The following is a 27,255-nucleotide window of genomic DNA, read 5'->3' as shown; positions in this document are numbered from 1 at the left end:
TACAGGTAAGAAAGTATAGTCAGAAATGCCAGATAACATTTCATATTCCTTGTCCTGAAAATAATGGGACATAAATTGGCTATTAGTGAAAAATACACTTCCTACAGCCAGTATTATCTTTCTCAAGATAAGAGGAGGGATCAGTGTATTGCCCAAATAAATGCTGCCCATCAGCCAACCTAAAGAAATGTAGTAGCTCCCAACTCCAGTTCTGTGTTGGGAGTTGTCTGTGTTGCAATTCTTCTGCTTTAGATGTTTGAGGAATGCATTTCCCTACATCATTTATTGATCACTAGAGAGAAGAAACAAACAAACAAACAAACAAAAACAAACCAAAAGCCAATGCCAGCTTTAAGTCTTGTAGTAATTCTTCCTTCATCACCAAGATATTTCTTTAGGCTATAAACTTAAAATTAATTATAAATCCTTATATACGCATTAAAACAAAACACATTTTTCATTAAGAAGTTTTGCTACAGGCTTTTGTTCAACTGACAAAATACACTAGGGAGTGTAAAAAATATTTATTCAACCTAATTCAACATAACTATAATTTTCAATACTTAAAAACAAGATTTACAGAGTAATGACCTTCTACCACTCATGTGAAATCATCTTACAGTCCATACAGTATTTTTATAATTGTATTTTTACAATAGCTTTAACTTCCAGAGGAGACAATGAGCTTTCCCATGGAACAAGTTTCAAACCCGCTAATTTGAATCATTCAATTCTTCAAACTTTTAAAAAACAGTAATAAATTGTTTGGAAATATATACAGTGAAGACCACTGAAAAGCTGTTTTCTTGAAACGAGGAATTCTGTAAGAAATACATATAATATTGTTTCAAGACTATCTTACAGAAAGCAGCAACTTTCAGAGGCTGCTACTCAATTTAAGAGTTTTATATAAAAGTGAGCCCACTAAGACAAATATAATCAGCAGACTTACATGATTATAGTAATTCTTCCAGTACTGCAAGAAACTCAACTGTATTTGATATTGATTGAATGTATAATTCTCAATACCTGTATAGTTTTTGAATACTAATTAGCCTTTATATACACTTTTGTACAATTCTAAAATATTACATCTTGGTAATTAAGATAAACATACTATAGAAAAGGTACCTTATTTTGAATTTCTCTTAACATACATTATTGCAGTCAAATATGAAGTCCATTCTGCATTTACTTCATTTCTGGTAAAAAGAAATATTTATGAACAATTCCACTAGAAGATTTTTTTAAACCTTTCTCCATGCATTTGACATACTAATATGAATAAAGAAAAGAAAAACTTGGACGAAACCAAATTGTTGTTAAGAAAGAACCTGAAGTACTAAATCTAGATTAGGTCTGGTATGAATATTAAATGGCTGTATTACGTTTGTCAAAATTTAACTTCACAAAACAGACAATTTCCGTTGAAATTAAGTTTATAAATACATCAAATAACTGAAGTGCTAATGTCTCCCTCAGCTGACTACCTCAGACATATTGGAACAGTAAAGCTTACTGTATAAATAAACTTTATTACACACTTAAGATTTATCCTTTAGTCCTTTACAAAATGGAGCTGAGTTACCTTAAGAGCATCTACCCTGCTGCACGATGCTCAGATCAGGTACTCAGTGTGTAGTGTCACGCCCTTCCAGCCAGCCCTTCCTCCAGGCCAGTCCTGAACAGGGCTGAGTCGTGCGCTCGGGTCTGCAAATTTAGAAGGATACCCTACTCTGTCAGTTAAAATGTAGCTTTAGTGTTCAGTGTTGTTTCCTCACATTTCTACTGCTCTTGGTACTTGTATGGATATTTACACAATCAAAAGGAACACGGAAACTAAACAAGTGTTCTAATATTTAACTACAAACTAAGCAACTGCAATTTATTTCCTCCATTATTATTATTCTTTTACTGTGGAGGAAAAAAATGCTATCCAGCACCAGTTACAAACCAGTAAAGCCATGAGAAAATGACACCAGGCACTGCAGATGATACAACAGGACACTGAAAATTATCAGTAATGAAACAGTCACCTGGAAGGCATGCTAATTTTAACACCTAGTACTTAGGTGGTTCAAGCTGACATACAAGTCCTGTAGAGGGTGATCTGTCTTCTGCTTTCGCTGTTATTTGAGTATTTCACACTCCCGGGTTGATACCAGCAAAACCCAAGGAAATCTTTACTGACTGATGTCCCACAATTACTTCTCCTTGGCAATGACTCACACTTCTTTTCTAAAACAAATTCCCTTCATTGTGTGAAATGCTGAACTGGATGACAGCGTGGGTATGAAAACACCTATAGACAAGGCATTTGGATATAGCCTACATTAACAACATTTAAAATGTTCTGTAGTTGATGCTTTGCTTTTTTTTTTTCCATTCAGTATATTGGCTCAAAGAAAATAATTCAGAAGCCTGTTGCCCTACAGAAATACTCAAAAATAATGAAAGCCAAGTCACATTCTTAGGTTCAGTGGTTGCTGAAAGGATTTACCCTGCCACAAGACAGTGCTTTATTGTATTTAAAGAAAAAAGAAAAAAAAGAGGAGCAGCAACTTATCACAATTTTCCACTACTGTGCAATAACAATGGAACCAATACAACATGGAAACCTGTTAGGTGAGACTCTATGACATCTGGAGGTCACAGCTTTACGCTCCTTCTTGCTCAGGATAATTTAAAATTTTGCGGTGAGCTTGGCGCAAATATTGCTGCTGCTTGAAGTAAACCTTAAAAGCTCCTTTTATAGCAACAAAAGCAATTCCACCCTGAAATAAAAAGATATTTTGAAAACCTGCACAGTTCAGTGACATACCATTGCAAATGTTCTTCTTAAAAAATTCCAGTCAAAGAAGATTTGTTTTCAAACATATGGCATTTTCTTTTGAAGATTACCTTATTAGGACAATTCCAAACGAGTATCTCAAACTTTTCTGTCATAATGCACTATTACAGAGGTTAATGTTACTTAAAGGGATTACACAATGAATCTATAAAAGCTTTTATTTGCTTGGAAATATGACAAACATTCTTAAAAAAAAAATCAAACTAAAATATATCTTATTTCAAGAACAAAGAAAATGCAGTTATGTATCTGCTTTCCTCCCTTCTCTGTATATATACTATACATGGCACAAGGAATAATAAAGATAACTATTCTATAACCAGACTCTGAAAAAACACCACTTGCCAAAAGTGAAGTGAAATAAAACCTATTTTTGTAAACCACACTTTTTTCCTCCTAGAAAGTTTTATAATATGTTTATCTCAAGCCTTCAGAGTGAGACACCAAGAAGCCTTTAGTCTGCACAAATGTTTGTAACATCACTGTTTCTTCCCTATGGAAGAGAGGGGCATGAGCACACTGGAATTGTAAAGAGGGGATTAAGTGACAGTCAGATGACGTGGGACACCATATTACCAAACTCAGTGTGCTTCCCCTTGCATGGCTGTAACCAGAGAGGTTATTCACAAAGCAAGAGATCATCTCCTCTCTTTGTCACTCCCCCTCCACTCAACTTCTATGGAGAGTTAGTTTTTGTCTCCTTATTAAAATAAGAAACGAAGGGCTTCTCTCAAAATTAGTAAACAAAAGTTTATATGAAAAAGTTTATAATATAAACCCTAGTCTTCTCTTGCAGACTGTTCTTAGAAGATGCTGGCTAAGGTTACTGCTAAGGTTTGCCTAGTACAGTACCACATACAAGTTTCAGCCTTGTCTTGAACTGAGATAGTTTCAGTCATAAGGACAAAGTCTTTCACCCACATGGTGCTTGTCCACTGCTGAGAGAGGCAACCTTAAAAAACTCCTTCCCCTAATCAAATGCCACTCCTAAAATTCTAGATCAATTCAATGTTCCTTTTTACCTTCACTCCTTCCCCCACACCTCTTCATATTCCCATATTATAATAATTTATGAAACAAACAATACTGAATCTTACCAAGATTGTCCTTTGTAAATTTGAGTTAACACTGCTGAACATCAGCTTGCCAACTATCGTGGCAATAGTAGGGAAAACCAGAGCTCCACAGAGAATACGTGTAGCAGAGACATGATCTGCCAAAGGGTTGGCCTCTGCTGGAATACGAGGAACAGGACATCCAATGCCTAAAGGGATAAGAGCGGGGAAAGAAAGATTACATAGGCACTGCCTCGAAAAGAGCACAGCACAGCAGTGCCCACCCTCCACTCCGTTACAAATCTATAGACCAATGACTTTTTGAGAACTATCCCTCTTCTCAGTGAATATTCTGTTTCCATTAAATGACTGTATTAATTTTTGCTTTCAAACAGGATACGTGATTTTTAGCAGCTTCTTTCGTTACTAAGGCCTTAACTGAAACCACGCTCCTGCTCCTCTTGGCCCAGCTTTGCCTGTAAGTACTGTACAAACACAATCTAAACAGAATGAACAGAAAAGAGAGGGATGGTGTTAACCACCTCCACTTAAGAATGGCAACACTACTTGCCTATCCCCATCTCCTGAGGGCAGAAAAATTCAGTCTTGGTGTTTTCTTTTAAATTTATCACATTACCTGGAAATATGCTGTTCAAAATTTGTAGCTTATTAGAGTATTTGCGCCACAGTCTGAGCACATAGTCCTCCCAGCGGATCATCTTGCCCAATATTAGCATGACTGGGATAGTGGGAAGGCCAATCAGAAGAAATAAGGGATCAGCTCTCTCCATCACATCAAGACCTTCTTTGTGACCCACAACCTGGAAAATACACACACAGTTGACAAACGTAACAAAGGCCACAACGGAACAAAAATATAACTTACAGAGTCAAGTTTGTTTGGAGCTGCCCACATATTTTAAGTTAAAGTAAAAAGGAATATTGTTTTACCTAATTTAGTCTGTTTTCTCTTTGTATCCTTGGTTGCTTATGAAGTGTAATGCAGGTGAGCTACCAGCCCTAGCTTGCAAATCATTAATTTTGCAGAGAGCTGTAACACAATTCCTTCCCATCCCAAGAGAAGTTTCATGTGTTTCTGTGTAGGTAAAACCTCTAAACATCTGAAACATTAATTTAGCAGGCTTTCCAAATGCTTTCCAAAATGCACTGAAGCATTTACAGTTTTACAACAATTAATTCTACACTCAAGAAATTGACTGAATACTACTGTTCAAAGGATAAACTGATAGCGAGTATCTCACGATGTTTTAATCAAAATGTTATGTTATTTAGGAATCCCTTATGCCACAGAGACCACAGTATTAAACTGTTGCTTCTCTAGACAGTGCAAGAAGATGTACATTATTTTTAACTGTAATGCAAATAGCATATCCTCATGTGTACTTTATTTTCAAATGTGGTTAGTGCTATGATTTTAAAGGACAATCATTACTGCTGTGTCTAACCCTTTCTACTGGCACATAAAAAAATTATTCAGTCTTTGCAGTTTATAAAATGTATGTATTAAAACTGTAACAAAACAGTGCCTTATATTTCCTAAAAAGTACATAGTTTTAATTTAGAATAAATCTAATGGGGCTGAGGACATAAAAAACATTAGACTTGTAGATAATCCTCTAGAGGTGTCTCAATTTAAGAATTACTAAATGCTAACAAAGTCCTTGAGGTCCTTCTGGGAAGAACAGGCTGTTTCATGACTATCTCCATAAGAATTCAGGAAGACTAGAAATATTAAAATAATTATTATGTTTGTCAGGCAGTGGATTTGCTGATGCACTTTCACTCACTTTTCATTTTCCCCACAAATACAACAAGCTATCAAGTCTTCACTTGCCAGGGTAATGTACCCCAGTACCTTCAAACCGTATTTTTTAGACATGCTTTGAAAACTATTCCATTTTATGCTTCCAGAACAGGAAGTTATGTTATCTAAAAATAGGCATAACCGATAGTGTTGCTGCCAAAAGATTATCCCTGAAAAAAATATTCAGCATCTGTCTTCCAGCTTCTTCCATATCTTCTACCCAAACCACAAAGTCTGATGCTATCCTTTTTCTCCTTAGAGTCCTTGTCCATCTAAGCAAGCCTCAGTATCTTGTCTTTTCTGCTTTAGATTACTATATTTCTCTGCTTTCAGTAACCCTGTGTGATTTGTTACTGACTTAGCTACCAACGGAGTCACAACGTCAATTCTGTATTTAATGTTCTTAACCCTTAAAAATAGCTTTTGTGCTTTTCTCCGGCCATTCAGCTGAAGGAAAGGAGTCTGAAATGCATCAGGAGATAAGCTGGGGTGGCAAAAGGGGTGGAACAGTTTCCCTCTATTACCACCTTAATCTTCTCCCTTCTAAGCAAAAATAAATTGTCTTGCCCAGTGCGTCATCCATACAATCAAAAACATTAAATCACGTAAAGTGCTAATTCTTCGTACCTGGGATTTGACCAACTGCCTAAACTGATGTTTAGACAGATCCTCATTTCAAAAGCAAAACAACTACAGAAAGAAGCACTTATCTTTCCATTTGGTTATGTAGTTAAGGCAGCTAAAAAGGTCATATACTTTCCTACAGAAAAGGACTCAGTGGGCAAGGAGAAGAGGACAGGTGCATTTCCAAAGTCTGGTTGTAGTATTACAGGTGGTTGTAATATTCCCGTAGGATCCACAAGACCAAAATATCCAATGAGAAAATTCCTAAGTGTACCATTCTGTAATACAGAGACTCATCCACTGGCATGGAGGTGCTACTCAAAGTCATTAAACACCTCATGCACCTGCTTGACCCTGGCCAGAGTGGTACCAGGGGGACTGCAACAACTCATTTGGGTTCCACTTCATTTCTGCTACAAGATCACATACAAACTGAATTGAAACAGCACATCATCTTGAGGTGGAGCCATCTGCAGAACTGCAGGGCAGTACCACACAGTTCAGGAACAACTAACGCCAGATGACTTACGTGGAGAAGGACCAGGTTGTACATTTAAAATGAGAATTGTGTAGAGCAATACTTGCTGGCATACAACTGAATTTGCATCAGAAATGTTTTTATGCTTTCAGGCAAAACAGGTTATGGACTTGATATAAGAATCAACAACAGTAACAAAGGTCCTTCTGGTTGCACAATCTGTAAAAACTCTTGTCTTGTGGCTGAACTAGGACAGCTGTGAACAAGCCTTTCTGTAGTTAATAGTCTACCACCCATCAACATTATTTTTATATTTAAATAGCAAGCTCACAAGAACAGAAGTAGGAAAAGTATTTTTTCCCCTTTCAACTAATCATACAGTCTGAAGTAATTAAAAGAGCATATTATTAATTTGCAGTGTTTTGCACTTCTTGTTTATGAGTGAATTGCATCATTCAGAGGGTGCATTTTCCTTTATACAATTGAAAAAGAAAAAAAAATCACCACATTTCAACCCTTTGAATGTTACCAGCAACGTTTTTCTCCAGCTAAGAGAAAAGATAAGTCTCATGTCCTTTCTGAAGAATTATACAGTAGTAGTAGCTAGTCAGTAATGGCACTTTTTCTATGAGAACAGACTTGGGTTCACCAGCCTGCCATACAACAGGCAGCCAGCTGGAGCAGCAGTGAACTTTGTTAGCTGCAGACTGAACCATGTTTGAACAGGCAGACTTGGCTTTATTCAGTGTGACCAGTTAAAAGTGAAACGCTTTCTGTGCGCCCATCTGGAATTCACTTGTTAACCACAACGAAAGCAGCTGAAGTTTGTTTTAAGCCAAGGAAAAGAGGAATCTTAATAGACCTTTTCTTTAGAAAACTCGCTTTCAAAGCTGGTAAGGAGAGGGAACACGTGTGTACCTGCATCACCGTCACGGCTCCGTACGTAACAGCTGTCCAGTATATAGAGCCCACCATTATTCCAGCTGCGGCAAAGGGACATGCCTTTGAGATCAGTCGATCTGCAAGATCCAAAACGTAAACAACTGGACCTATGATAAAGGAAAAGTAAGGTTTCAAGATAGATATAAATACACATAAAAGCATCCTGAAGAAAGGTCTCGATGTCTATCACTGATAAGAAAGAACAAACTTAGCAAGATACAAGTCTGACATACCACAGGTTCTGTTTAAATGAGGACATTTAATTACAAAGCTACTAAGCTAAACTTGTAGCTACCTACTATGTTATTTACTGCAACATCTTTCCAAGAGAGTGATACACTGATTAGGGCTCTAATTCACCCACGAAAGTTGATAAGCTTTCTTTGTGTTGGATCAGAATGGTTCCGTTTGGAAACCACTTTAGGCTTAGTGGCTTTTTTATTTGTTGGACACTTAGGTTTCAAAAGGAAAAAATACCAATAAGTAGTAATGTACTTCATGTACTTATCTTTGACAGCTTCACCTGAAAATTCTGTCATTAAACTATCCTGCTATACAGTAAGAAGTAGCACAGTCAATAGGAAAGGCTCTTTCCACTGGTAGAGGCTGCATTCAGTATTTTTAGAGGACGACCTCTCAAACACTGGAGAAAAAAAATACTTCTATTTAGGTTATTTAGTGCCTTTTACAACAGTGCACGAATAGTTCCATTGTTCTGTCTATGGACAACTGCACTTTGCAGACTTAGTACCCTGATCAACCCTAGTGAGACAAACAAGGACAGTGTTGCATCTTTTCTTTGAGGGACTGCAACAGCACCAGTCAAGCAAGAGCCAGAACACTGAAATGTATGTATGGAAGTGAAAAATCATCACCATGATCAGATTCTACATTACTTTTGTATTTGTCAACAAATTCTACATACAGACTGTCCTCCCCCAGCTCAAATGCAGAACAGTTCCTGTAAGCTCCCTCCTACTTTTTCCTACCAAATTCAGTGAGAAAGTTATGCTCAAAACCAGCCTACAGGCATTCTTCAAGTAACTAATCCTCTGTGTCTCTCATTAAGATTTACCCACTCTGGCTCTCTTAAGCAATGGCATGAAATAACTTAGTGAAGTCTGGATAGACTAGATGGACAGGATTCTGCTAGATGAATAGCCAGGCTAGTGAGCATGTTCTGGATTGTACACTGGTCCTGAGTTCATTGCCATTTTCTTCCTGACCTCCAACAAATCAAAACTTGTTCTGACCTTGCACAGAATTAAGATTAGGTGCCACAGGTTTTTTATTTTTTACCTTTCCAAAGGTAAAAGGTATTGTATTTGGCATTGTCTAAGTACACAAAAATCCCTTGCAGTTCAATTCTCACCTTGAATACTCGTAGTAAACCATAATTTTATTTTCTTAGTTTTTAGGGTGGTGATAAATTAACATCCCATTCCCAAAATATTGTGTCTGAACTATCACATTTACACTAAATGAATTAAAAGCTGTGCATTTAAACATTCAAACAAGATTTCACATTCACATCAGATATTTGCAGAAAATGTGTTTCCATGAGCCACAGTGACAAAACTGTTACTCCAGTTTCATGAGTTCGTTGGTTCCTCTTTTTCAGAGCACAGCTCTAGTGTGAGTGATCTCAAAACAACCAATTCTACTCAGTTCAAGTCAGTATGAAAAAAAGCAAGAGGAACATCTAATTGAATTCATCCATTGTCATGTTTTATCAGCATTGGTATTCTCATAAAGCACTCTCAAATACATCTGTTTTGTGATGGGTTTTTCCCTTTTTTTTTAAACAGGGTGGAATTTTACACACTGTACGGTGGCGGCATCCAGAGACCTTACAGAAGGATTACCTTTTTTTCCCTATACACGTGTATGTGTGTGAATATGCATCAGACTACTGGGCAGTCCTAACAACTTGGGCAGAACGTTGCTTAATGTACTCTCTACTTGAGCTCTGCTGGAGCCTTGAGTTCTTAATTTGCCACTCACGTCCTTCAAATAGTTTCCCATTGTGTGTGTTTTCCAGTACTCTGTGCATTCTTTAGTAAAAAGCTCTCATTTTAAGGGCAGGAAGAATGTTCCTTTGTGGCTTGTAAGACACTGAACACCTCACCAGTATCCTGCTTCAAATACACTGATGTCAATTAGTCCACAGTGTAACTGCAGAGTTAATTTGTTCTCGAGTTGAGCATCCTATTGTTGATTAAGTACCAAGATCAAAAGGTTTGTGAAGAAGGAACACAGTTTAAAATACAAGGAACTAGAACAAGCAGTTCAGCTCTTAACAATTGTGTTTAATTTTCCAGACTTAAGAAAGCGCTGGGATCTCTATCAGTGTGCTTGAAGTAGCAACAAGGTCGTAACTGCAAGTACGAAATGCACAGAAATTTACACATCTTGACCATTTCCCACAGTCACTGAAAAAGTTGTTCAGTTGTGTCATTTTGAAAACTTATATTTGTTTGAAGACAAGAGACCCAAAAAGCAGTGAATCTTCCCTTATAACACTTCAAGTAGTAACAAATCACACCTACTGATATTAATCATTAAGAGAAGCTAATTACAGAATTGAGTATAGAATACTAAAAAAAAAAAATTACTGAAACAACTTTTTAACTAGTCCCTTAGGAAGGCAGCAGTGAGAAAGGAGGACAAATCTGTTTCTTTTAAAATGGTATTAAGGAAGAAGAAGGAAAATAAATATCACTGATATACAAATTAAAGAAGGAGATACAAAATGAAAATGTTTTTCATTTTGCAAAACCTATCACGCTTTTAACAGAATTTTTTCTGCCATAATCTGTTTTCTGTTCATTAAACTGAAATAATTATATAAGAGAGACTTCAGTTACTTTCAAAGTGGCAATAATATTTTTCTATTTAGTAAAAGTTCTCAGAAGAGAGGAAAAGAGCTAGTAAGAACATAATTACTACCAATCACCAAAACTGATAGGCACTATCAAATTTGAAATGGAATTGTAATGTAAAGATATGCCATGGGAGGGGTTGTTTAGAATTGGTTAATTATATAAAAAGATACCCACTGTTCCTTATAAAGATATTGATGGATGTCTCCTCAAACTGATATTACTTTCAAACTATAATCATTAATTAAAACTTATGTTAGGGAGTGCCCTTTCACAGAAATTTTTTTTTAGAAAGAAGTTTCCAGCAGCACATTAGAGAATTTAACTAAGCCACCAAATAGGACATGAGCAAAAAATAAAGTTATTTCTTTCTGTCTGGAAAAGGGAATAGACAAGTTTTCAACAGAACTGATGCTCCGAGCACAAGAAAGGAAAAAAAAAAAAAACCAGCAAGAACAAATAAAGAAACAACAATTTCAACGATACATATCTTACCTAGCTTTGGAAATACTATTAAATATTCTGCATTGCACTGAGGACAGGCAACTCTAGCAGTACTGTTTCCTCTTTGCTTCTCATCCACCCAGCGCTGCAGACACGTCTGATGAACCCATTTGGTAGAGCCCCTGCACCTGCAAGGTCTCACCCACTCCGCTGTCCGATCGTCCTCGTCGGTAGCAAAACAAACCCAGCAGCTCCTGAAATTACAGGAAGGGGAAAAAAAGAGGTATTTTTGCCACTTTTACATACCTAAACATTCACATGTGAAAGCAGGTGGCTTTAGAAAATGTGCACGTTGAGGAGAGGATGCTTGTTACCTCATTCTGAATCACCAAAATATAAGCATTTTGTACCACAGTTTTGCTATAAAAACCAACATAAACATAATATTTTGGACAGCTAAATGACTGCTTTCAATACAACCAGAATTATTAATTTAACTTTTAGCTAATTTATGATTAAAAAGCATTGAGACTGTAGTCCCACCTCTGAATAATTAATTCAACATACGAAAAATCCGTATTTTTTTTAGTGTATTATCATCTCCTTCTACAGTAGACATTTTGGTAAGCTTGTTTGATTTTAAAAATATTACATCAATGCCGTAATCTGTTACTTGGAAAACTAACTGCAATCCACCTAAATTATAAACCAAAACAAATGATACAGTATGTCACAAAACAAACTGTAAATAATGATATGAAATTCATTTCCTCTCTTTGAAAAAAAAAAAAGTACTTTGTCGAATCAAATCCATTTTGTATAATACAGATTAGGTTGCAAAGTAATTCAAGAATACTATTGTACCGCTGGAGGAGGAAATTTTGGCACTGAAGAATTATGTGGACATGTAAAATTCAAACATAATAATTCTCTAAGGAGAAAACACAAGGCTGACAGGCCTATGACCTGACCTGAAGCGAGCACATAACCTAGTACCTCCCAGATATCTGACCTGATGATTAGGACTGACCCTTGGACACCTCACAACTTGCAAGAGAAAGTAAAATATGGATCTAAACTAGGAAAATATCAGACATGTTGACCCAATAGTTTTTACTGTGAAATAATTTATTAATTCCCATACTGAAGAAATTAAAGCTTACATAATAAACCAGAACCTACCAAAACAAGTATCTTACTACAAATATAAGTGTACATACAGAAATATAGATATCTGATTCGATATTTTTTTTAAATATTTTACACAAGCCATTGCAATCGTAATTAAACCTTAACAGAAACAACACGGCAACATCACCCCCATAATTTAACTATCAAGACACAATCTAATCAGACACTGTGCACTATCTGAAGTTTTGCGTAACTATTTTGATGGAGTTTTGTTCTCTTAAAAACTCAAGTAACAATATTAAGATGAAGAGCCAAGAGGCTTCTTATGTGTAACCAGTAACAGATAGTAACTGAGACAGGAAGAAGCGGAGAAATGCTCTCGCATTAGTAAACAAAACATCTTTACTATTTGAGGATTATGAGAGTGGTTTCTATGCCAAGATGTTATGGTGTGGTTCATGATGCTTTTCCTCTCGCCCCCCCCAGCATTCCTTGTCTGTAAAAAACCTTCTTGCTGGCCTTTTAAACTCCCCAGTCATTTTTTCTTGTTCCAGCTTCTCTATCACTCTTCACCTTTACTCCTTCTCCCACTCATACTTTTTGTTTCAGTCTGCCCATTCTGTATCCCATCTCTAACCTATGTTAGCACCTCGAAGGAGAAATAAGTTTAGAAGTCCCCTCCAAATTTAATAATTTTGCCAGATTTTCATATTCTTTCTTGTTGAAAGCAATCCCAAACAATTGTCAGAAATGCACAAATTTATACTCGAGCACAGACATAGCGGAGGCCTCTCTGCTGCACCCATTCAGAAAAAACAAACAATGCTTGTAACTAACTAAGCTCATCAGAAAACATTCAGAAGGGAATTATATGCACAGCAAGGGCCACTACAGCCACTTACAAAGCAACAAAACCAGAGTAATTCCTTTAAAAGGTCAGCTGTAAACAGGTTGTGGGTTTCGTTATTGTTCTCAACTCTATGAGGAGAAAGAGGGGGACTCTACACTGGGAAATTTAATTTTGTCGGGCTCCAACTTGAAAAAATTAAAAATATTGTCTAACACCTTCCTCACTACTTTGGGTAGCATTCTATTTGTAAATGGAAAATGTTTCTTTACAGAAGAATAACCACATTTTGTTTATAGAAATAACTGTTTATATATATAGAGAAATAACTGTTTATATATAACTGTTTATAGAAAAATATTTGCAATACATTCTTCTAAAGCATTGAATCTTTTTTTGATCTATAGTGGTGGAAATGTGTTGAAACTAAGTTGTGTGTACGAGCAGAAGGCAGCCTGTAGCAACTTATTAGTGGCACACTTGTAAAGGGGAATACAATTTGGGATTCAGATTCCAGGGAAGATTGCAGAAAAAGCAATGTAATATTGAATAATACGTAAAATGAACCTGTCATGTCCAGTTGTAAGTACAGAATACATTACAGTAGCTATAGATGTAAAGTCAAACTGTGGTGCTCTAAGACCAGAAGTGCCTCAGTTTGCCTTCAAGACTCTTCAGCTGAAGAACTGACACCCTGACTCAGAGCTGCAGTTTCTTCCATTTGTCTTAATGGGAAGGTAAAATCAAAGACTGACTTGGCTTCTTCCTGTCCTTCCCCACATTGGTTTCAGTCACAAGTGTCATGTTCTGCACTCCTGTAGCTCCACCCCTCTTCTCACCTTCGTGCTCCCAACATGCAGCTACTGCAGTCCCAAATGTAAGGACACATCAACCTTCTTAAGCAAGAGGAGGAAAGACGGTCAAGCCACAAGTTAGTAAGAATCTGGATTAAATGTTTATTTATTTACATCAGGAACCCCCAAATTTACTTTAAGAACAAATAAGACAATACAACACTACTGATAATTGTTCCTATTCAGCAGGGGTTTTTCTGCATTAAAGGTAAATGTTCACTCATTCATTCCACGTCCTATTTAGGTCTACAACTGCTTTAATTTTGCAACTCAGATCTTTATTTTTAAACTAAAGGCTTCACAACAGAGCTAGTTAGGTCTGAGATGCTAGCACAAAATGTATGTGTAGAGTTTATTCCAATAATGACAGATTTAAGCATGAACATAATCTTGCTACACTGCAATTTTAACTACTGAACTTGTCCATGAATATTCTGTGGATTAAATTCTGTTCTCAAGTTATCTGTCAAGGTTAGTAAGTCAAGAAAAATATGCATCTTTTCTTTAATTGCTTCATCCAATTTCTTGCAGCCAATCATATCTGAAAACCTGAAAGACCTATGAAAAGAATAACAAAATCCTTTACAGACTTAAACCTTTAACAAGTCATGAATAATGAACAGTAAATTCCCTGTATTCTGTCATCAGCTTTATCTCCTTCCATTGACAGCAGCTGTAGCAGACAGGGCTAAATAAAACCATTTCAAAACAAGTATCTTGGCTCTTGCCAGATTTTCCATTTTCTTGTACTGAATAAAATATGACCTTGATTCTTACCACTGAATCAGGTTGCTACTCAGATAACCTGAAATAGAAAGGGCTGAAAAGGTGGAACAAGGCATTGTTTCTGATAGAAACTCAACCCTTTTTCCTTGATGACTTTCTACAGAGCCAAATCAATAACACTAATGTATTTTCCCACACTTCCTTGGCTTAAAATAAAACCACCAAAAAACAAAACAAAAACAAAAACAAAAACAAAAAACCAACAAAAAACCCCCCACAAAACCAAACCAACAAACCCCCCAAAAAAATACCAAAACAAACCCAAAACATAGGCAAAACCCAGGCCAATATCACCATTTCGGCTTTGAATATAAGGCTGCATATGCCTTTGAGATTCCACTGCCCAGCAGCTAAAGCTCTCCGGTCTCAAAAATTCTATTCTGACTCCAAGAATAATGCATTTATTGCATTTGTTTTTTTTCTACAGCAAAGACAAACCCTTTTCAGGACACTGCATATGTTAAGAGCAAAGCAGATGGAGAGAAACTTGTACTGAAGACTAGAGATCCTATACTCCAAATGTTATATGACTAATCTAAAAAGCCAAGGCCTGCCTAAAAACAGGTTTTTCCAAACCGTAAGTTTCTTACCAGGTAAGGAGGCCACTCTCTCTGGTACCTGGTTGGAGTTACAGCTCCCACACATCAGTAGGATCCTCCAGCAGCAACAGACGTACCTAGAGGCAGACTGCTTTCCTTTTTATTAAGCGATACTCCTCCTCAAGGTTACTGTTTTCCAAAAGCAGTCTTAGACGGGAGGCAAGACAGGATCTAATTCACATAATTTAAATCAAATCTGCCTCAATCTGTGAGAGCTGAATTCATCATAAAAAAGCTTTGTTTTCAAGCAGGTGTGACTGTGTAAAGCAGTACAAAAAAGTAATTTCAAAGCAGTGTATTGATTCCATACACGCACTAGTAAAAGATTTGCAGAAATTTCTAAAGCCCCATAAGCCCAGCAGATATCCTGGTGTTCACAACATGTAATGGAAGATGACTTGTGAGACAGGGACAGCACAGCTGCTTTATAGGCTTGTTTCGAATATTCAGTACTGCAAGTGGGAATGCAAAATGTTTTGGAACTTTCCCCCTGATGTTCAATGTATGAATGGTAAGCAAAGCCAGAAAACTTCTCAGAAAAGAAAATTATCACAAGACTTTCAGCAGGACATAACCCTTACCATGGGAAATGCAAATTTGGACATGCAGGACATACTCTAAAACTAAAAAGCATTTTCCCTCTCATTATAGATTCTTCATAAAACCAGACATTTTCTGCACTCCTCCTGCATCATAAAGCACATTGCTTTCCCTTAAAGTGGCAGGAATTTGCTGATATCTTGCTATCAGGGTAAAGCATCCTTGTTCTGCTAAGCAATTAGTGTCTGAGTAGCTTATTGCAATTGAATTTCATATCCAAAAAGAAGAAAGTGAAAAGACTGAAAGGTAACAATAGCTGACTAACAATAGCACAGAGAGCCCACACAGTGAGGGGTGAAAACTTGTCTTGGAAGAAATGACTGAGAGCATTCCAATAACTGGCCATGAAAAGGCACTCTGCTACGGGATGACCCACAAACCTGCTCTTTGGAAGAGGCAATTTTTCATGATCTTCTATAACAACTTTTTATGCATGGTCTATACCAACAGATAAAATATCTTGATGACAAATACTGATAAGATTACACTAAACCTGCCAGCTACACTCTAAGCACCGTAAGATCATGTTTCAGTGGGAAGACAAGGGTGTCAGACAAATGGAGTGATGTAGCAGCATCATGCTGCTTTGGAGCTGGCTGGTATTTTAGCTGGGGGACTGCAAACTGTTCTCTCAAAAACCACGAGAAACACCAGACTGCAAACGCTACTGCTGAGCATCTCCTTTCCCTGAGTGTGAAGGAACCAGCAGCAATAAGATTCTTGTGCTACAGGAGCACTGCCTGGTCGCAACAGAATGCAAGCCTAGCCTACAAATCCCTGATAAAGGCTACAAAGAGGGGAATACCATTACCCCAAGAAGTGTTACCTTATGTCATGCTTCACAGAGGAGATGAAGTGCCAGAAGAGATGGACCCACAGGACTACAGATGGAACACTGCTCTTTCCCCAGTATTTTCCTGGCCATTACACACAGAAGGAAATACTTTTATCTTCAAGCCAAGATCTGCCTATGAACCTCAAAAAACCCTTACACTATCCTAAGGAGAAAAAACCACAACACAGAGTGAGGAAAAGAAATACCAGTGCAGAAATAATAGTCCTGGCTGCTCCATCAAGACTTTCGTGGATCCTCTTAAGGGCAGCATGGCATAGCAGCCATGTGCCAGCCTGTGTCACTCAACTCGAAAAGATGCTGCCACCTTGAAGCAAAGTCTAAACTCCCAAAAGGAAGTCCTGAAAGTCATCTGACCTAACAGCCATTTCAGATCTGTGTAGTCATCAAAGATAGTAGTAAAGGAGGCACTGATAAGCATCTAGACATAACAGTAACTAGACTTTACTACAAAAGTAATGCTTTCACTAAAAGCAGCAGGGAAAGCTTAAACACAGAATATCAAGCTAATGTTGGTGAGAACACATGGCCATATAAGTGGTATCCACATATAGGTTCTGATTTCCTCTAACCTCAGGGTGGCATTGTTAAAGCTAATTTTAAAAAGCTTTTAATAAAAGCCCATGGATAACTAAAATCCAACAAGCAAACACATTAAAACAAAACATAAAATAATTAAGTAGGAAGTGCATCAGAAAGACCTAGTGATTATCAGAGGTTCAATTTGAACTTCTTTATATATTCTCAATTTTAGCTCAAATCAAGCAGAATTACTTGAGTTAATCACACTATAAAGGCAGAGAGATGAGTGAAAGGACAGTTCACAGAACTCTGCTCACAGCTTTCCAGCTTGTGGATAAAATTAAACCTTTGACTGCCACCTATAGTGCTTAAATTGGGCTTTACAAGGTTTTTGTGTTCTTTGCTTCTACACAACATAGCCAGAGGGGGGGCGGGAGCATTTCTAATTCTACCTCATTAGATTTTGTTCTCTAATTTACCAAAACAAATCTTGACTGTCAGTAAAAATACTAGGTTTCATTCTGAACAAATTAAACTTTTGAAACCAGTTATTCAGACATATCCTTTCTGCAAAGACTTCAAAATTCGGTTATCTTAAAGGTTTTAATATTACCACACTCTTTTTCAAAAGGAAAAGCTGAGAAGTCACCAAGGCTCAGTGGCCTTGCTGTCAGCCTTAACTATGCAATGAACTTTGCTGTTACAAACATTTCTTTTATTTCTTAAGGCAGGGAGGGAAAACAGGGCCCTTCTAGAAGGGTGCAAAGGACAAATCAGGTGAAACTATTACTGCTACATTAAGCACCTTATTACAAAGAACCTTGTACACCCACACAAAGCAATTTACTTCCAAACCTGAAACATGCATTGAACAACATGATTTGAACAGAAAAGCTGAACAAGTAGTCAAGTATTTACATACACAGCAAACACTGAAGAATTCTTATAGCATTAAGTTAATGCCTTAAAAATGTCATGGATTTTTTATAATGCAGATAGCTTACTATATAGGGAAACATTTTGTCATGCATTGTTTGACAAATCTGTCAATAATCACAAACACAGGAGGTAACAGAGACATGAAACAAATAGCAAATTATATTTTAGAGGCTTTTTAAAGTTACTTCCTTGAATGTGATTTTAAATGTCTTATTTATTAGCCGCCTCTAATATTCACAACATTGTATGTCTGAAAGTGCCACTCGATGAGGAAAATGAAAACCAAAAGAAATTCCTTTAAGTTTTATCTTCTCCAACTGCAAAGCAGCAAAATGTCAAGGTATAACTGAAACAGTAAGAGGCTTAATTGCCTAGAATTTATATACTACTATTTACACTGGCTGAAGAAAGAAAACCTGTTAGTGTGTTCAAGAAAACCAGTCTCAAAAAGAAAACAAAAATACTTAGTTTTTATTAAACATTACTTTGTACTGGGGGAAAGGGGAAGAGTTGCATAAGAAAAATACCAGTGCTGGTATTGGTTGTGAGTATACAGAGTAGATGACAGATCTACAAATATCAGGACCAAACTACATACAGAATAGACCAATTATGACCTGTCTAAAGCTGTAACCATCTTGACATTAAGCTGTTGCTGTGATAAGCAAAAGATAAGAAATGCAAAGTTATGTTCTATTCTGCTCACAGTTGATATCACGTGAGCTCAACCTCCTGAAGCCTTTTTCCAGTGTCACACAGGTAATGCAGAAGTACAAATTAATCTTTAGGCACAGTAACTTTAGTTACAGAGTAAACACATTAGCACAGACCTTATCCTTCAGAAACCAAACCTGGCTACTCACTTTATGTTCCATTTTTAGGGAAGGTTAAGTGTGAAATAAAAGTCTGATTTTTTTTCATGCATTCCTAGAGTTTCATGGTTAAAGTGACCATACAGGTTAAGCAATTTTTCTGTTATTTTCCTTCAAAAAAAAGAGAAGGAAAAAGGAAGTGTAGTCCTAAAGCTGCAAAAAGTGGCTAGAAGACTCCAAAACAAGCAAATTGCTTTGAACTCAAGAGTTTATATAACAGACACTATTACTCAATTTTTTTTTCAGTTTCTATTTTTTACCAGATAACTTACAGTATAGGAGAACAAACCAGAACGCTCTGCTGAAGTCAGTCACCTTGTATCATCCTAATAATAAAATTTGAACAATTTTTGACCTAAAAATTACCCCAAAACTTAACATGCCAAGAAAATATATTCTTGGGACATTAGTACCTCAAGAACAACAAAAAACGACCATCAAAATGTGGCAGACATTGAAAATTTGTCTTTACTCTGAATAAAAATGGACAGAGCTCCAAGGTATCTAATGATAACATTGGGTAACTCCCCTCAACACTCTGTAGAATTGACTGCATGACTCACCAGTAGAACAGTCACAAGCACTCAGCACATGGCCCTCTGTAATTATATCCTTCACAGAAGGCTAACTTATGTTGGCACATTTTAGTCCAATAAAAAATATCCACTTCTAAACTAAAGTATTCAGGTGCCAGGAGGAGGCACTTACAACAGAGGAAGCAAATGAGGAAAGATCAGGAAGGTACATAAAGACAACCTTAGAGGTTTAAATTAAGGGTCTTGCCTTTTTTCTAGAAAGACGGTGAAGAAATAACTACTATATATATAAAAATCACTGAATGCCAGCCCCTCTTGTCCATAACAACTCTATTATTCACTACCTTCACACTGTATTGTCTTTTAACATGTACACCTTGAAGAAGAGCTGCACAGCCACAGGGAGAAATGGGCAGATACACAGACTAAAACCACTAAAATAGTTCATAATTCTCAACAACAATCACCTGAAAATCCAGGAACAGCACTTATTCAAAAAGTTTGTTTCTGTGAGAGTTGCTTCCAAACATAAGCACGTATCAAGATTCCATGGTTGGCCCTTCAATCAACAGGCATTTACTTATCATAGGGAAATCATTAAATAGCAGGCCAGTTTAATTTTCATTTTAATGTAGAAACAAATGAACTGCTAGTCCCAGATTTAATACAATTTCAGTGCAACATTTTCTTTAACTAGCATTTAAAAGTGGAGATTTTGATTGAAATTTTTCTTATCCTATATTAGTGTTAGGCAGGAAGTATATAATCCTTCCCCCAGAATCACTGACACAAAAATCCTGAGCATAAGCACTTGCACTGAACATTAGAAAACTACTGACAGAAAGCACTCGTGTTAGCATTAAAGTAACAGGAGCAAAAAATATTAGAGAAAAGGAAAAAAACCAAGAAGTTATCTTAACTTTTAGGTACAGATTTCAGTGCAGGTGCTAAAAAATGGTTACATGCAGATTTGCTAGAGGGTGTTGGTTCACTGTACCTCCCACATCAGCACCTCCAGCTCAGTATGCTCATGTCATGCAGTGCAAACAGAACCCTAATACTGTGCTGTCTTCCTATTTAAACTGGGGTTGCATCTAGACCTGACATCATAAAATTACTGGTTGGAAGGGACCACAGGAGGTCTTCTCAGACCTCCTGGTCAAGGCAGAAGCAACGCTGAATTCAGACCAGACAGCCAGAGCTTTCTCCAACTGGGCCTTGAAAAAGCCCTATGGACAAAGATCCACATCTGCACTGGGCAACCTATTCCCGAGTTCATCTGCACCAGCACCCATCCTCAAATGCCAAAACTTTCTCTGTTCAAATTTACAGTTGTTCTGATCTCATCTCCACAGACAGACCGTCTTCTGAACTACCTCCTTGGTAGGTATTAGAAGGTTATTAGGTCTCCCCAGGCCATCCCTTCTGCAGGCTAAGTAAGCAAGCACAGTTCCCTCTAGCTTTTCCTAGTAAGTCATGTGCTCCAGCCCCTTGACTATCTTATGTAATATCAACAGTTGCATTTAGAAACATTAGCCAGAAGCAGTTTGCTTTAACCACTTCAGACTGGATCTTACTCTTCTGCACTGAAGATTAATTTGCAAAGTGTGGTAAACTACAAATGCCAGTAAAAACATGAGCAAGTCATGCACTCTTTTGATAAAGGTAGGTATTACATCCTACAACAAGATAGTACTTGACTTGTTCTGTGCTGAGGGGAAAAAATAGATGCATCAAGAAGTGGTTACTTTCACCCTAGGAACTTTCCACCCACTCTACAGTTCAGTAAGGCCTTAAGCACGTTCAGATGTCAGAAACACCAAACAAACAAGTCCTAAACAGCTGGCATATTCATTAGCACTTTAAATACTACTTAAAAAGATGTTCCAAAATTGAAACCTGAACCTTTTGATATTTCTCTGTAAGTTATTATACATATATTTATTTGCATCATAGATTTGCATTAACTGTCCAAAGTTTTAACTTCAGTGAGCACTTTAAGACACCATGCCAAAGAAAACCATCCAAGTTAAGCACTGTGGCAGAGGTAGGAGCACTTTTATGTGGAAGAGATCAATAAACAAGGTTTTGTATAGCTTTTTTAGATGAAGCCGATACAACAACTGAAAATATTACTTGGATGCCTTGATAATACATGGAATACCGAGATTTTTAGAACAAAAAATTATAACTAGTCTCTCAGGAGTTTTCCCACACTTAAATAGGAGGAATAATTACTTACTGTCTGAAGGTAGAAGTTAATTGTGAAGCAGCAATTAAAACATGTACGTTTGTTCCTAAGCATATCAAACCAGACATCAAAGATGGAAATACGACACCTATAAGATGACAGTCAAAAGGTTAAGGTAGTTTATAAATAACATGCTGACACCTTTATATTTCAGATGGGCAAAAGGCAGTCTACAGGTCTGCCCTAAGTCTTCACTCATCATCTTTACTGGTAAGACACAGGAAGAACTCAATCTACATAGAACCTTCAGCATAAAAGAAGTGAAATAGTAAGTAATGTACCTGGGATGAAGCACTAATGCAAAAGCCAAGCTACTACAAAGCTATCATTGTTTCAAACTTTCATTCTTCAAACTCACTCTCCAAGATATGTATGATTTTGCGTTTTCCATCCTGTATCAGTGTCAGCTTGCAATCAGTTGGGGTAAACACATGGAAAGACAAACACCTTGTTTCCTTTCTGGTAGAGATTAACCAGCACAGTCCATTCTTTATTCTAATATTCCCTTCCTTCTAACCATGCACAACCTACTCTGGAGGAGCAACAGAAAGTCAGGTACTTCTAGATGCTGACAGGTTTTGACCAGAAGTCAGGGAAAATTCTCTCTCAGAAAAAGAGTTTAATTGTGTTGTGTAGAAAGAAAACAATTCCTTCAGGTAGGACAATGAAGAGAGATGTGCTTCAGTGTACGTAGAATAAACAAACTGCAGAGATGGCATTTTTATGAAAAGTGAAAATACTACATAAATCCTGCTTTGTGTTTTATATTTATTGCTCTGCTCATCTTATCTGGTTACACTCCTCTCCTACGAAGAGTTACTCGTGTCAACTTCAGTCAGGGAGACAATTCACAATGCACAACATCCAATACAAGTTTGAGAAGTTCAGAATTAAAATCTTCTCTCAAGGACCACACTGCACTAATTACATTGTCCATGCTGTAGCATTAAGGTCTTAATCCAAACCTGTGTATTAAGTTACTAAAGTATCATACTTGTCACAGTAAAACTAAGTCAGTGCCTGCCCTTTCAAAGAGGGAAGAAAAGATTCATATCAACACAAACACCACCACAAATGCTACCCGCAGTGAAAGTAACAATTGAAAATGATGTACAAAACTACTGCATATGCTTTTTTCTTGTGAAAAAAATTCACATTGAATCAGAGACAGTTGAAAAATTGAAATAGAAAACACACAAATTTACTATTTTGCAACTTTTGAACTACAATTGCTAGCATTTTCCTGATAAATCAGTGCTCTGCCAAAGAAAAAATTAGTTGCAACAGTATTCCTCTCTTGATAGTATATGTAATTTCTTCAGCAAAATTCAATTCTGCATTTTATTGTTTAATTGATCTTAAAGTCTACCTGCAATTTCAACTCTACTGTCTCTTTTCAAAAAGGAATGGCAAGGGTAGAGAACAAAAGTTGTGCCATGTTGCTCTAATTTTAATCAAGAAGGGTGCATATTGGCCACAACTGAACCAACTACCACCCACTCACAAACCAAAGCATGCTAATTCAAAAATCAAGCCATGCCGAAGTTACCACTACACTGATTCTTCAGCAGGTACCTGCACAAGCCTTCAACACGTTATTTATTACATTTTAACTAATGTATTTGAATACTGAAATAACAGAGGGCAATGGTGACCGTTTCTGACCAGCTGGCAAATATATGGGAATAGAGGAGCAGTTGTCTTTATTAATGCAGATAATATAGGAAGTACCACAAACCATTCCCACAGAACATGCTTAAAAAAACAAAACTCCAGCATTCTGAAGCCTTAGCATAAGCAATTGCAAGAGCGATTCACACACACAATTCAACTGAAGTCAAGAGAATGAAGCTTAAATATATGAGTACATTTTAGCATTACAACTGACATGAACAGCATATAAAAAACACACTGCCACATAATTTCAAGTTCTAATGAAAATTACTATAATTCTGTAATTTATACATTAAACCAATATGAATAAAGGGATTAAAAATAATAAAATAATAATAAAATAATAATAAAATCTTAGCATTTAGAGACCACTAACCCCTGCCTTTAAGTGTACACATTAGTCCAGGAATATCGCCCTTTGCCATAGACTGAAAAGAGTTCTTGCAGAAAAGGAACATGTTCTAAGACTATTATCTGTTATTTAAACATGAACAGGAAGAAAAAAATTACAAGAGGTATGGAAATTCCAATTTTGAGGCTAGAAAAGATCATGATAATCATATGGATTAGTTTCCTAAATGCTGCAGATGAGACAACTCCACAATGTAGCGTTACTTCACTGTCACGCTTCTTGTATTTACGCTGTAGCCAATCCTTCAGCCAGGTATAAAATCCTTAGCTAGAAATTTTGAGGAACAAACTCCTTACATCTTAATACCTTTGTTATAAATGCATGGTTTGCTTCCAGACTGAAATTATGCAGGGAAAATAAAGGATGGAGCACAAAACACATCAAAGAAAGATGAATCCCAGGCAACAACGTTGAGAGGCTATCAAAACAGTCCTTACACTGGAGAAATCCAAATTGCTGTATTAAGGAAAAAAAACAGTAACCACATAGATGTAGAATCTAAGAGTCTAGAGAAGAAGCCAACTGTTCTCTCTCAGAAATACAGAACTAGGAACTTGCTCTGACCCTTGTATACAAAGTCCATACATTTTGATCTACATCAATACCTTACTCCTGATACAGCAGCACATCACCACTCTCAATGGTGACCTAAGCAGTGGAAACAGAAAAAAACACTTCTTTTCCCCTCCTTAACTATTAGAACCTAAATAAAAGTCATCTTACTGGAAAGTTATTTTCTGCATCCTTCACTAAGAGATCTGAATTTCATTTAAAAGTATGCACTTTATGTTAAGGTATAATGCATTAACAGTTACTCTTAAGCTTTTGTGTATGTATTTTTGCCTGTTAATCATGAAAACAAGTGTCTTCATGAGCAAAAAAGATAACAGGATAGAAGAGGCATTTCCATGCCTCAGAATTCCTAGAGATAATTTATCCATGGGTTATGTCCCACAAGGCAAAATATTGAGGGTTTATCACTACAAAACCCATGAAAACAGTTATGTATGACCTTCAGAAATATCTGATGAATAAAAATTGGTGTCTTCAAATGTAATTCCACTCTGTAAACCCAATATAAAGCAGAAAAATTATTTACACTGACTGCATTTTGAGGTTTTGGTTACTCCACATTCCTTCTATTGGTATTGTGCTACACCCTGAACTAAATTCAAATTCTTAATACAAGGCTCCTTCTCACACTCCTATTTCTAAAGTTTCTTACACTAAGCCCCATGAATTCCAATTTAAAAGCTTCAGCTTCTCTTCATATCTCCTTTTACTCTACCTAGGCACTTCAAATTTTTTCCTGCTGCCCCTGTTATTAAGAAAGTCAGGGACACTTTCCAATTGGTTCAGATATCAAGCTACTTCAAGCATACTGGAAAAAAAATCTTTAAAAATGGCCAGAGGTACAATTTCACAAACTTAAAACGATACAAGAATGTTAAGTGTACATCAAACCCTACATCTCTATTACAGGCAATTGATAAACAGTAGACTGGTTTGGCCACTAGTTAACTAATTTCCTTTTTTAAAATTAACTGTTTAACAGTTGATCACAACACAGATTATACACACCACCTTTCAGCCACTTCCCAACAGGGTGAACTAGGACTTCATGGTATGATATAACAGTAAGGCATCTGCTCAGAATATCACCAGTTCCTAGAACTCAAAACCACTCAATATTATATATTACTGAACTACAAACTTCAGGATGAACATACAATTTTTGTTTGTTTAAGAGAAGTTGACTCTGCAGTGCTCTTCCTGATCTCTTTCTCCTTCCTTCCCTTCTCCTACAAGATAATTCTATCATTCTCCTCTCAGTTCTTTTGTCTTCCTTAACTCTTCCCTTTCATTCCCTACATTCACAGGAAGTGTATCAAACTGAATGCTTTCCTGGTAGTTCTTCTAAAAATCTACCTCTCTGTTACTTCTTGGAAATCCATTTACTCTTCCTGGTTGCCAGCCTCCTTGACAGGCCTAGTTCTAAATTACAACCTAAATCATCCCACCCTTATTTCTCACTTTCAGTTTTTCTACAACACAAACAACTTTCCCTCCCTCCCTCCCCAACTCACTTTTATCCTCTCTCTACATCAAACTGGAACTTCTCACCTTCACTTTCCAGGCTGCAGTTCTAACCCTGCCCAGCATGGTTTATGTCTCCAACACCTGACAACAGCCTGTATTTCACTAAATACTCTTTCCTTAGAAATGACCTGGAAAGGAGAAAACCACCAGGGTTCTTTTTGCTTCCTTATGATGAAAACTTGACAGGTTCATCAATAGAAGCCTGATTCCTTTTGGGTCTCCAGCTTCTGAGATACCTGTCTGAGATAGGTTATCACAACTTCTGCAATAACAGGCCATCAATGAGGTTTATCGTTTGTAGGAACAGCTCGCAAGTGCTTCCTGGATGACTCAAAATTACACATAAGGAATCTTAAGTGATCAGGGTGAAAGTGCTACCTATTCAAATGAAAGCATAAAGAGAAAACAAGTGTAATAAATAATTTTAAGAGTTATTAAGCATCTTTCCTCTCCTATAACTAAGTCAAAATACTTCTGAGGTTGTACTTTTTAACAGCACTCCAAAAATCAATCGTTAAGCTTTCTTCAGGTCATAAAACCAGCAACAAAACACACAAGGCCAGCTAAGCTTCGGTCATCTTATGGTGCCTCATTTTACGTGCACGTCAATGCCTTCCATACCCAGAGGCCCTCCCAGACGCCGGGACACGGACAGCCCTGTGCAGCCCTCCACCTCCGGCAGAGCCCACCTGAGCCCGGACACACCTCCTGGGATCCCCCCACACCACCCCGCCTTGCGCTGATTTACGTCTGCATTCGCACCAACTCCTCCCGGGCCGCCAGAGATTTTAGAAGGCAAAAAAGCGAAACTGGACCCGCCGCATCGGCCCGGGCCCTGCCCCGTCCCCCGGAGCGGCCCCAGACCCGCCGCGGGGGCGCGGGGGGCCCACCCGGGGCGTTCCCTCCCGCCGGGCCCTGCCCGTACCTGTCCATGGTCTGCGGCAGCGCCAGGCCCGTCTGCTCGGCCATGGCCCCGGGCGGCGGAGCGGGCCCAGCCGAGGGCCCGGAGCCTCACAAAGGCGTCACTCGTGCGGCGGCGGCGAAGGGGGAGCGACGGAAGGCAGCAAACCCGCCCTTCCGCGGGGCGGCCCCTCCTCCGGCGGGCGGGAGGCGGCGCGGGGCCGGTGGCTGAGGCAGGACGGGGCGCCCGGGAGAGCGGCGAGCGCTGAGCGCAGCCG

At 37.6% G+C, this 27,255-nt stretch overlaps 1 protein-coding gene across 2 annotated transcripts; it reads right to left on the bottom strand.

Moving 5' to 3' along the window:
* Window positions 1-505: 505 nt before the first annotated feature.
* MARCH5 (membrane associated ring-CH-type finger 5) lies at window positions 506-27,186 on the bottom strand. Of its 2 annotated transcripts, none has more exons than XM_027909171.1 (6): window positions 27,003-27,186; window positions 11,153-11,355; window positions 7,752-7,882; window positions 4,544-4,727; window positions 3,949-4,115; window positions 506-2,774 (listed from the first exon to the last, which is right to left on the bottom strand). In XM_027909171.1, exons 1-6 carry the CDS (start codon window positions 27,044-27,046, stop codon window positions 2,658-2,660), a joined length of 846 nt encoding a protein of 281 aa, XP_027764972.1. In that variant the 5' UTR covers window positions 27,047-27,186; the 3' UTR covers window positions 506-2,657. The 2 variants fall into 2 exon arrangements, with proteins under 2 accessions (XP_027764972.1, XP_027764980.1); XM_027909179.1 differs by having other exon boundaries at window positions 7,752-7,852; window positions 27,003-27,148.
* Window positions 27,187-27,255: the final 69 nt, after the last annotated feature.

Source organism: Empidonax traillii, unplaced genomic scaffold, assembly GCF_003031625.1.
Source record: "Empidonax traillii isolate 1590-97213 ecotype Southwest subspecies unplaced genomic scaffold, ASM303162v1 scaffold27:size3997909, whole genome shotgun sequence".
Taxonomy (NCBI): domain Eukaryota; kingdom Metazoa; phylum Chordata; class Aves; order Passeriformes; family Tyrannidae; genus Empidonax; species Empidonax traillii.
The sequence above is the reverse complement of the archived record's forward strand: the minus strand, read 5'-3'. Positions and strand labels throughout refer to the sequence as shown.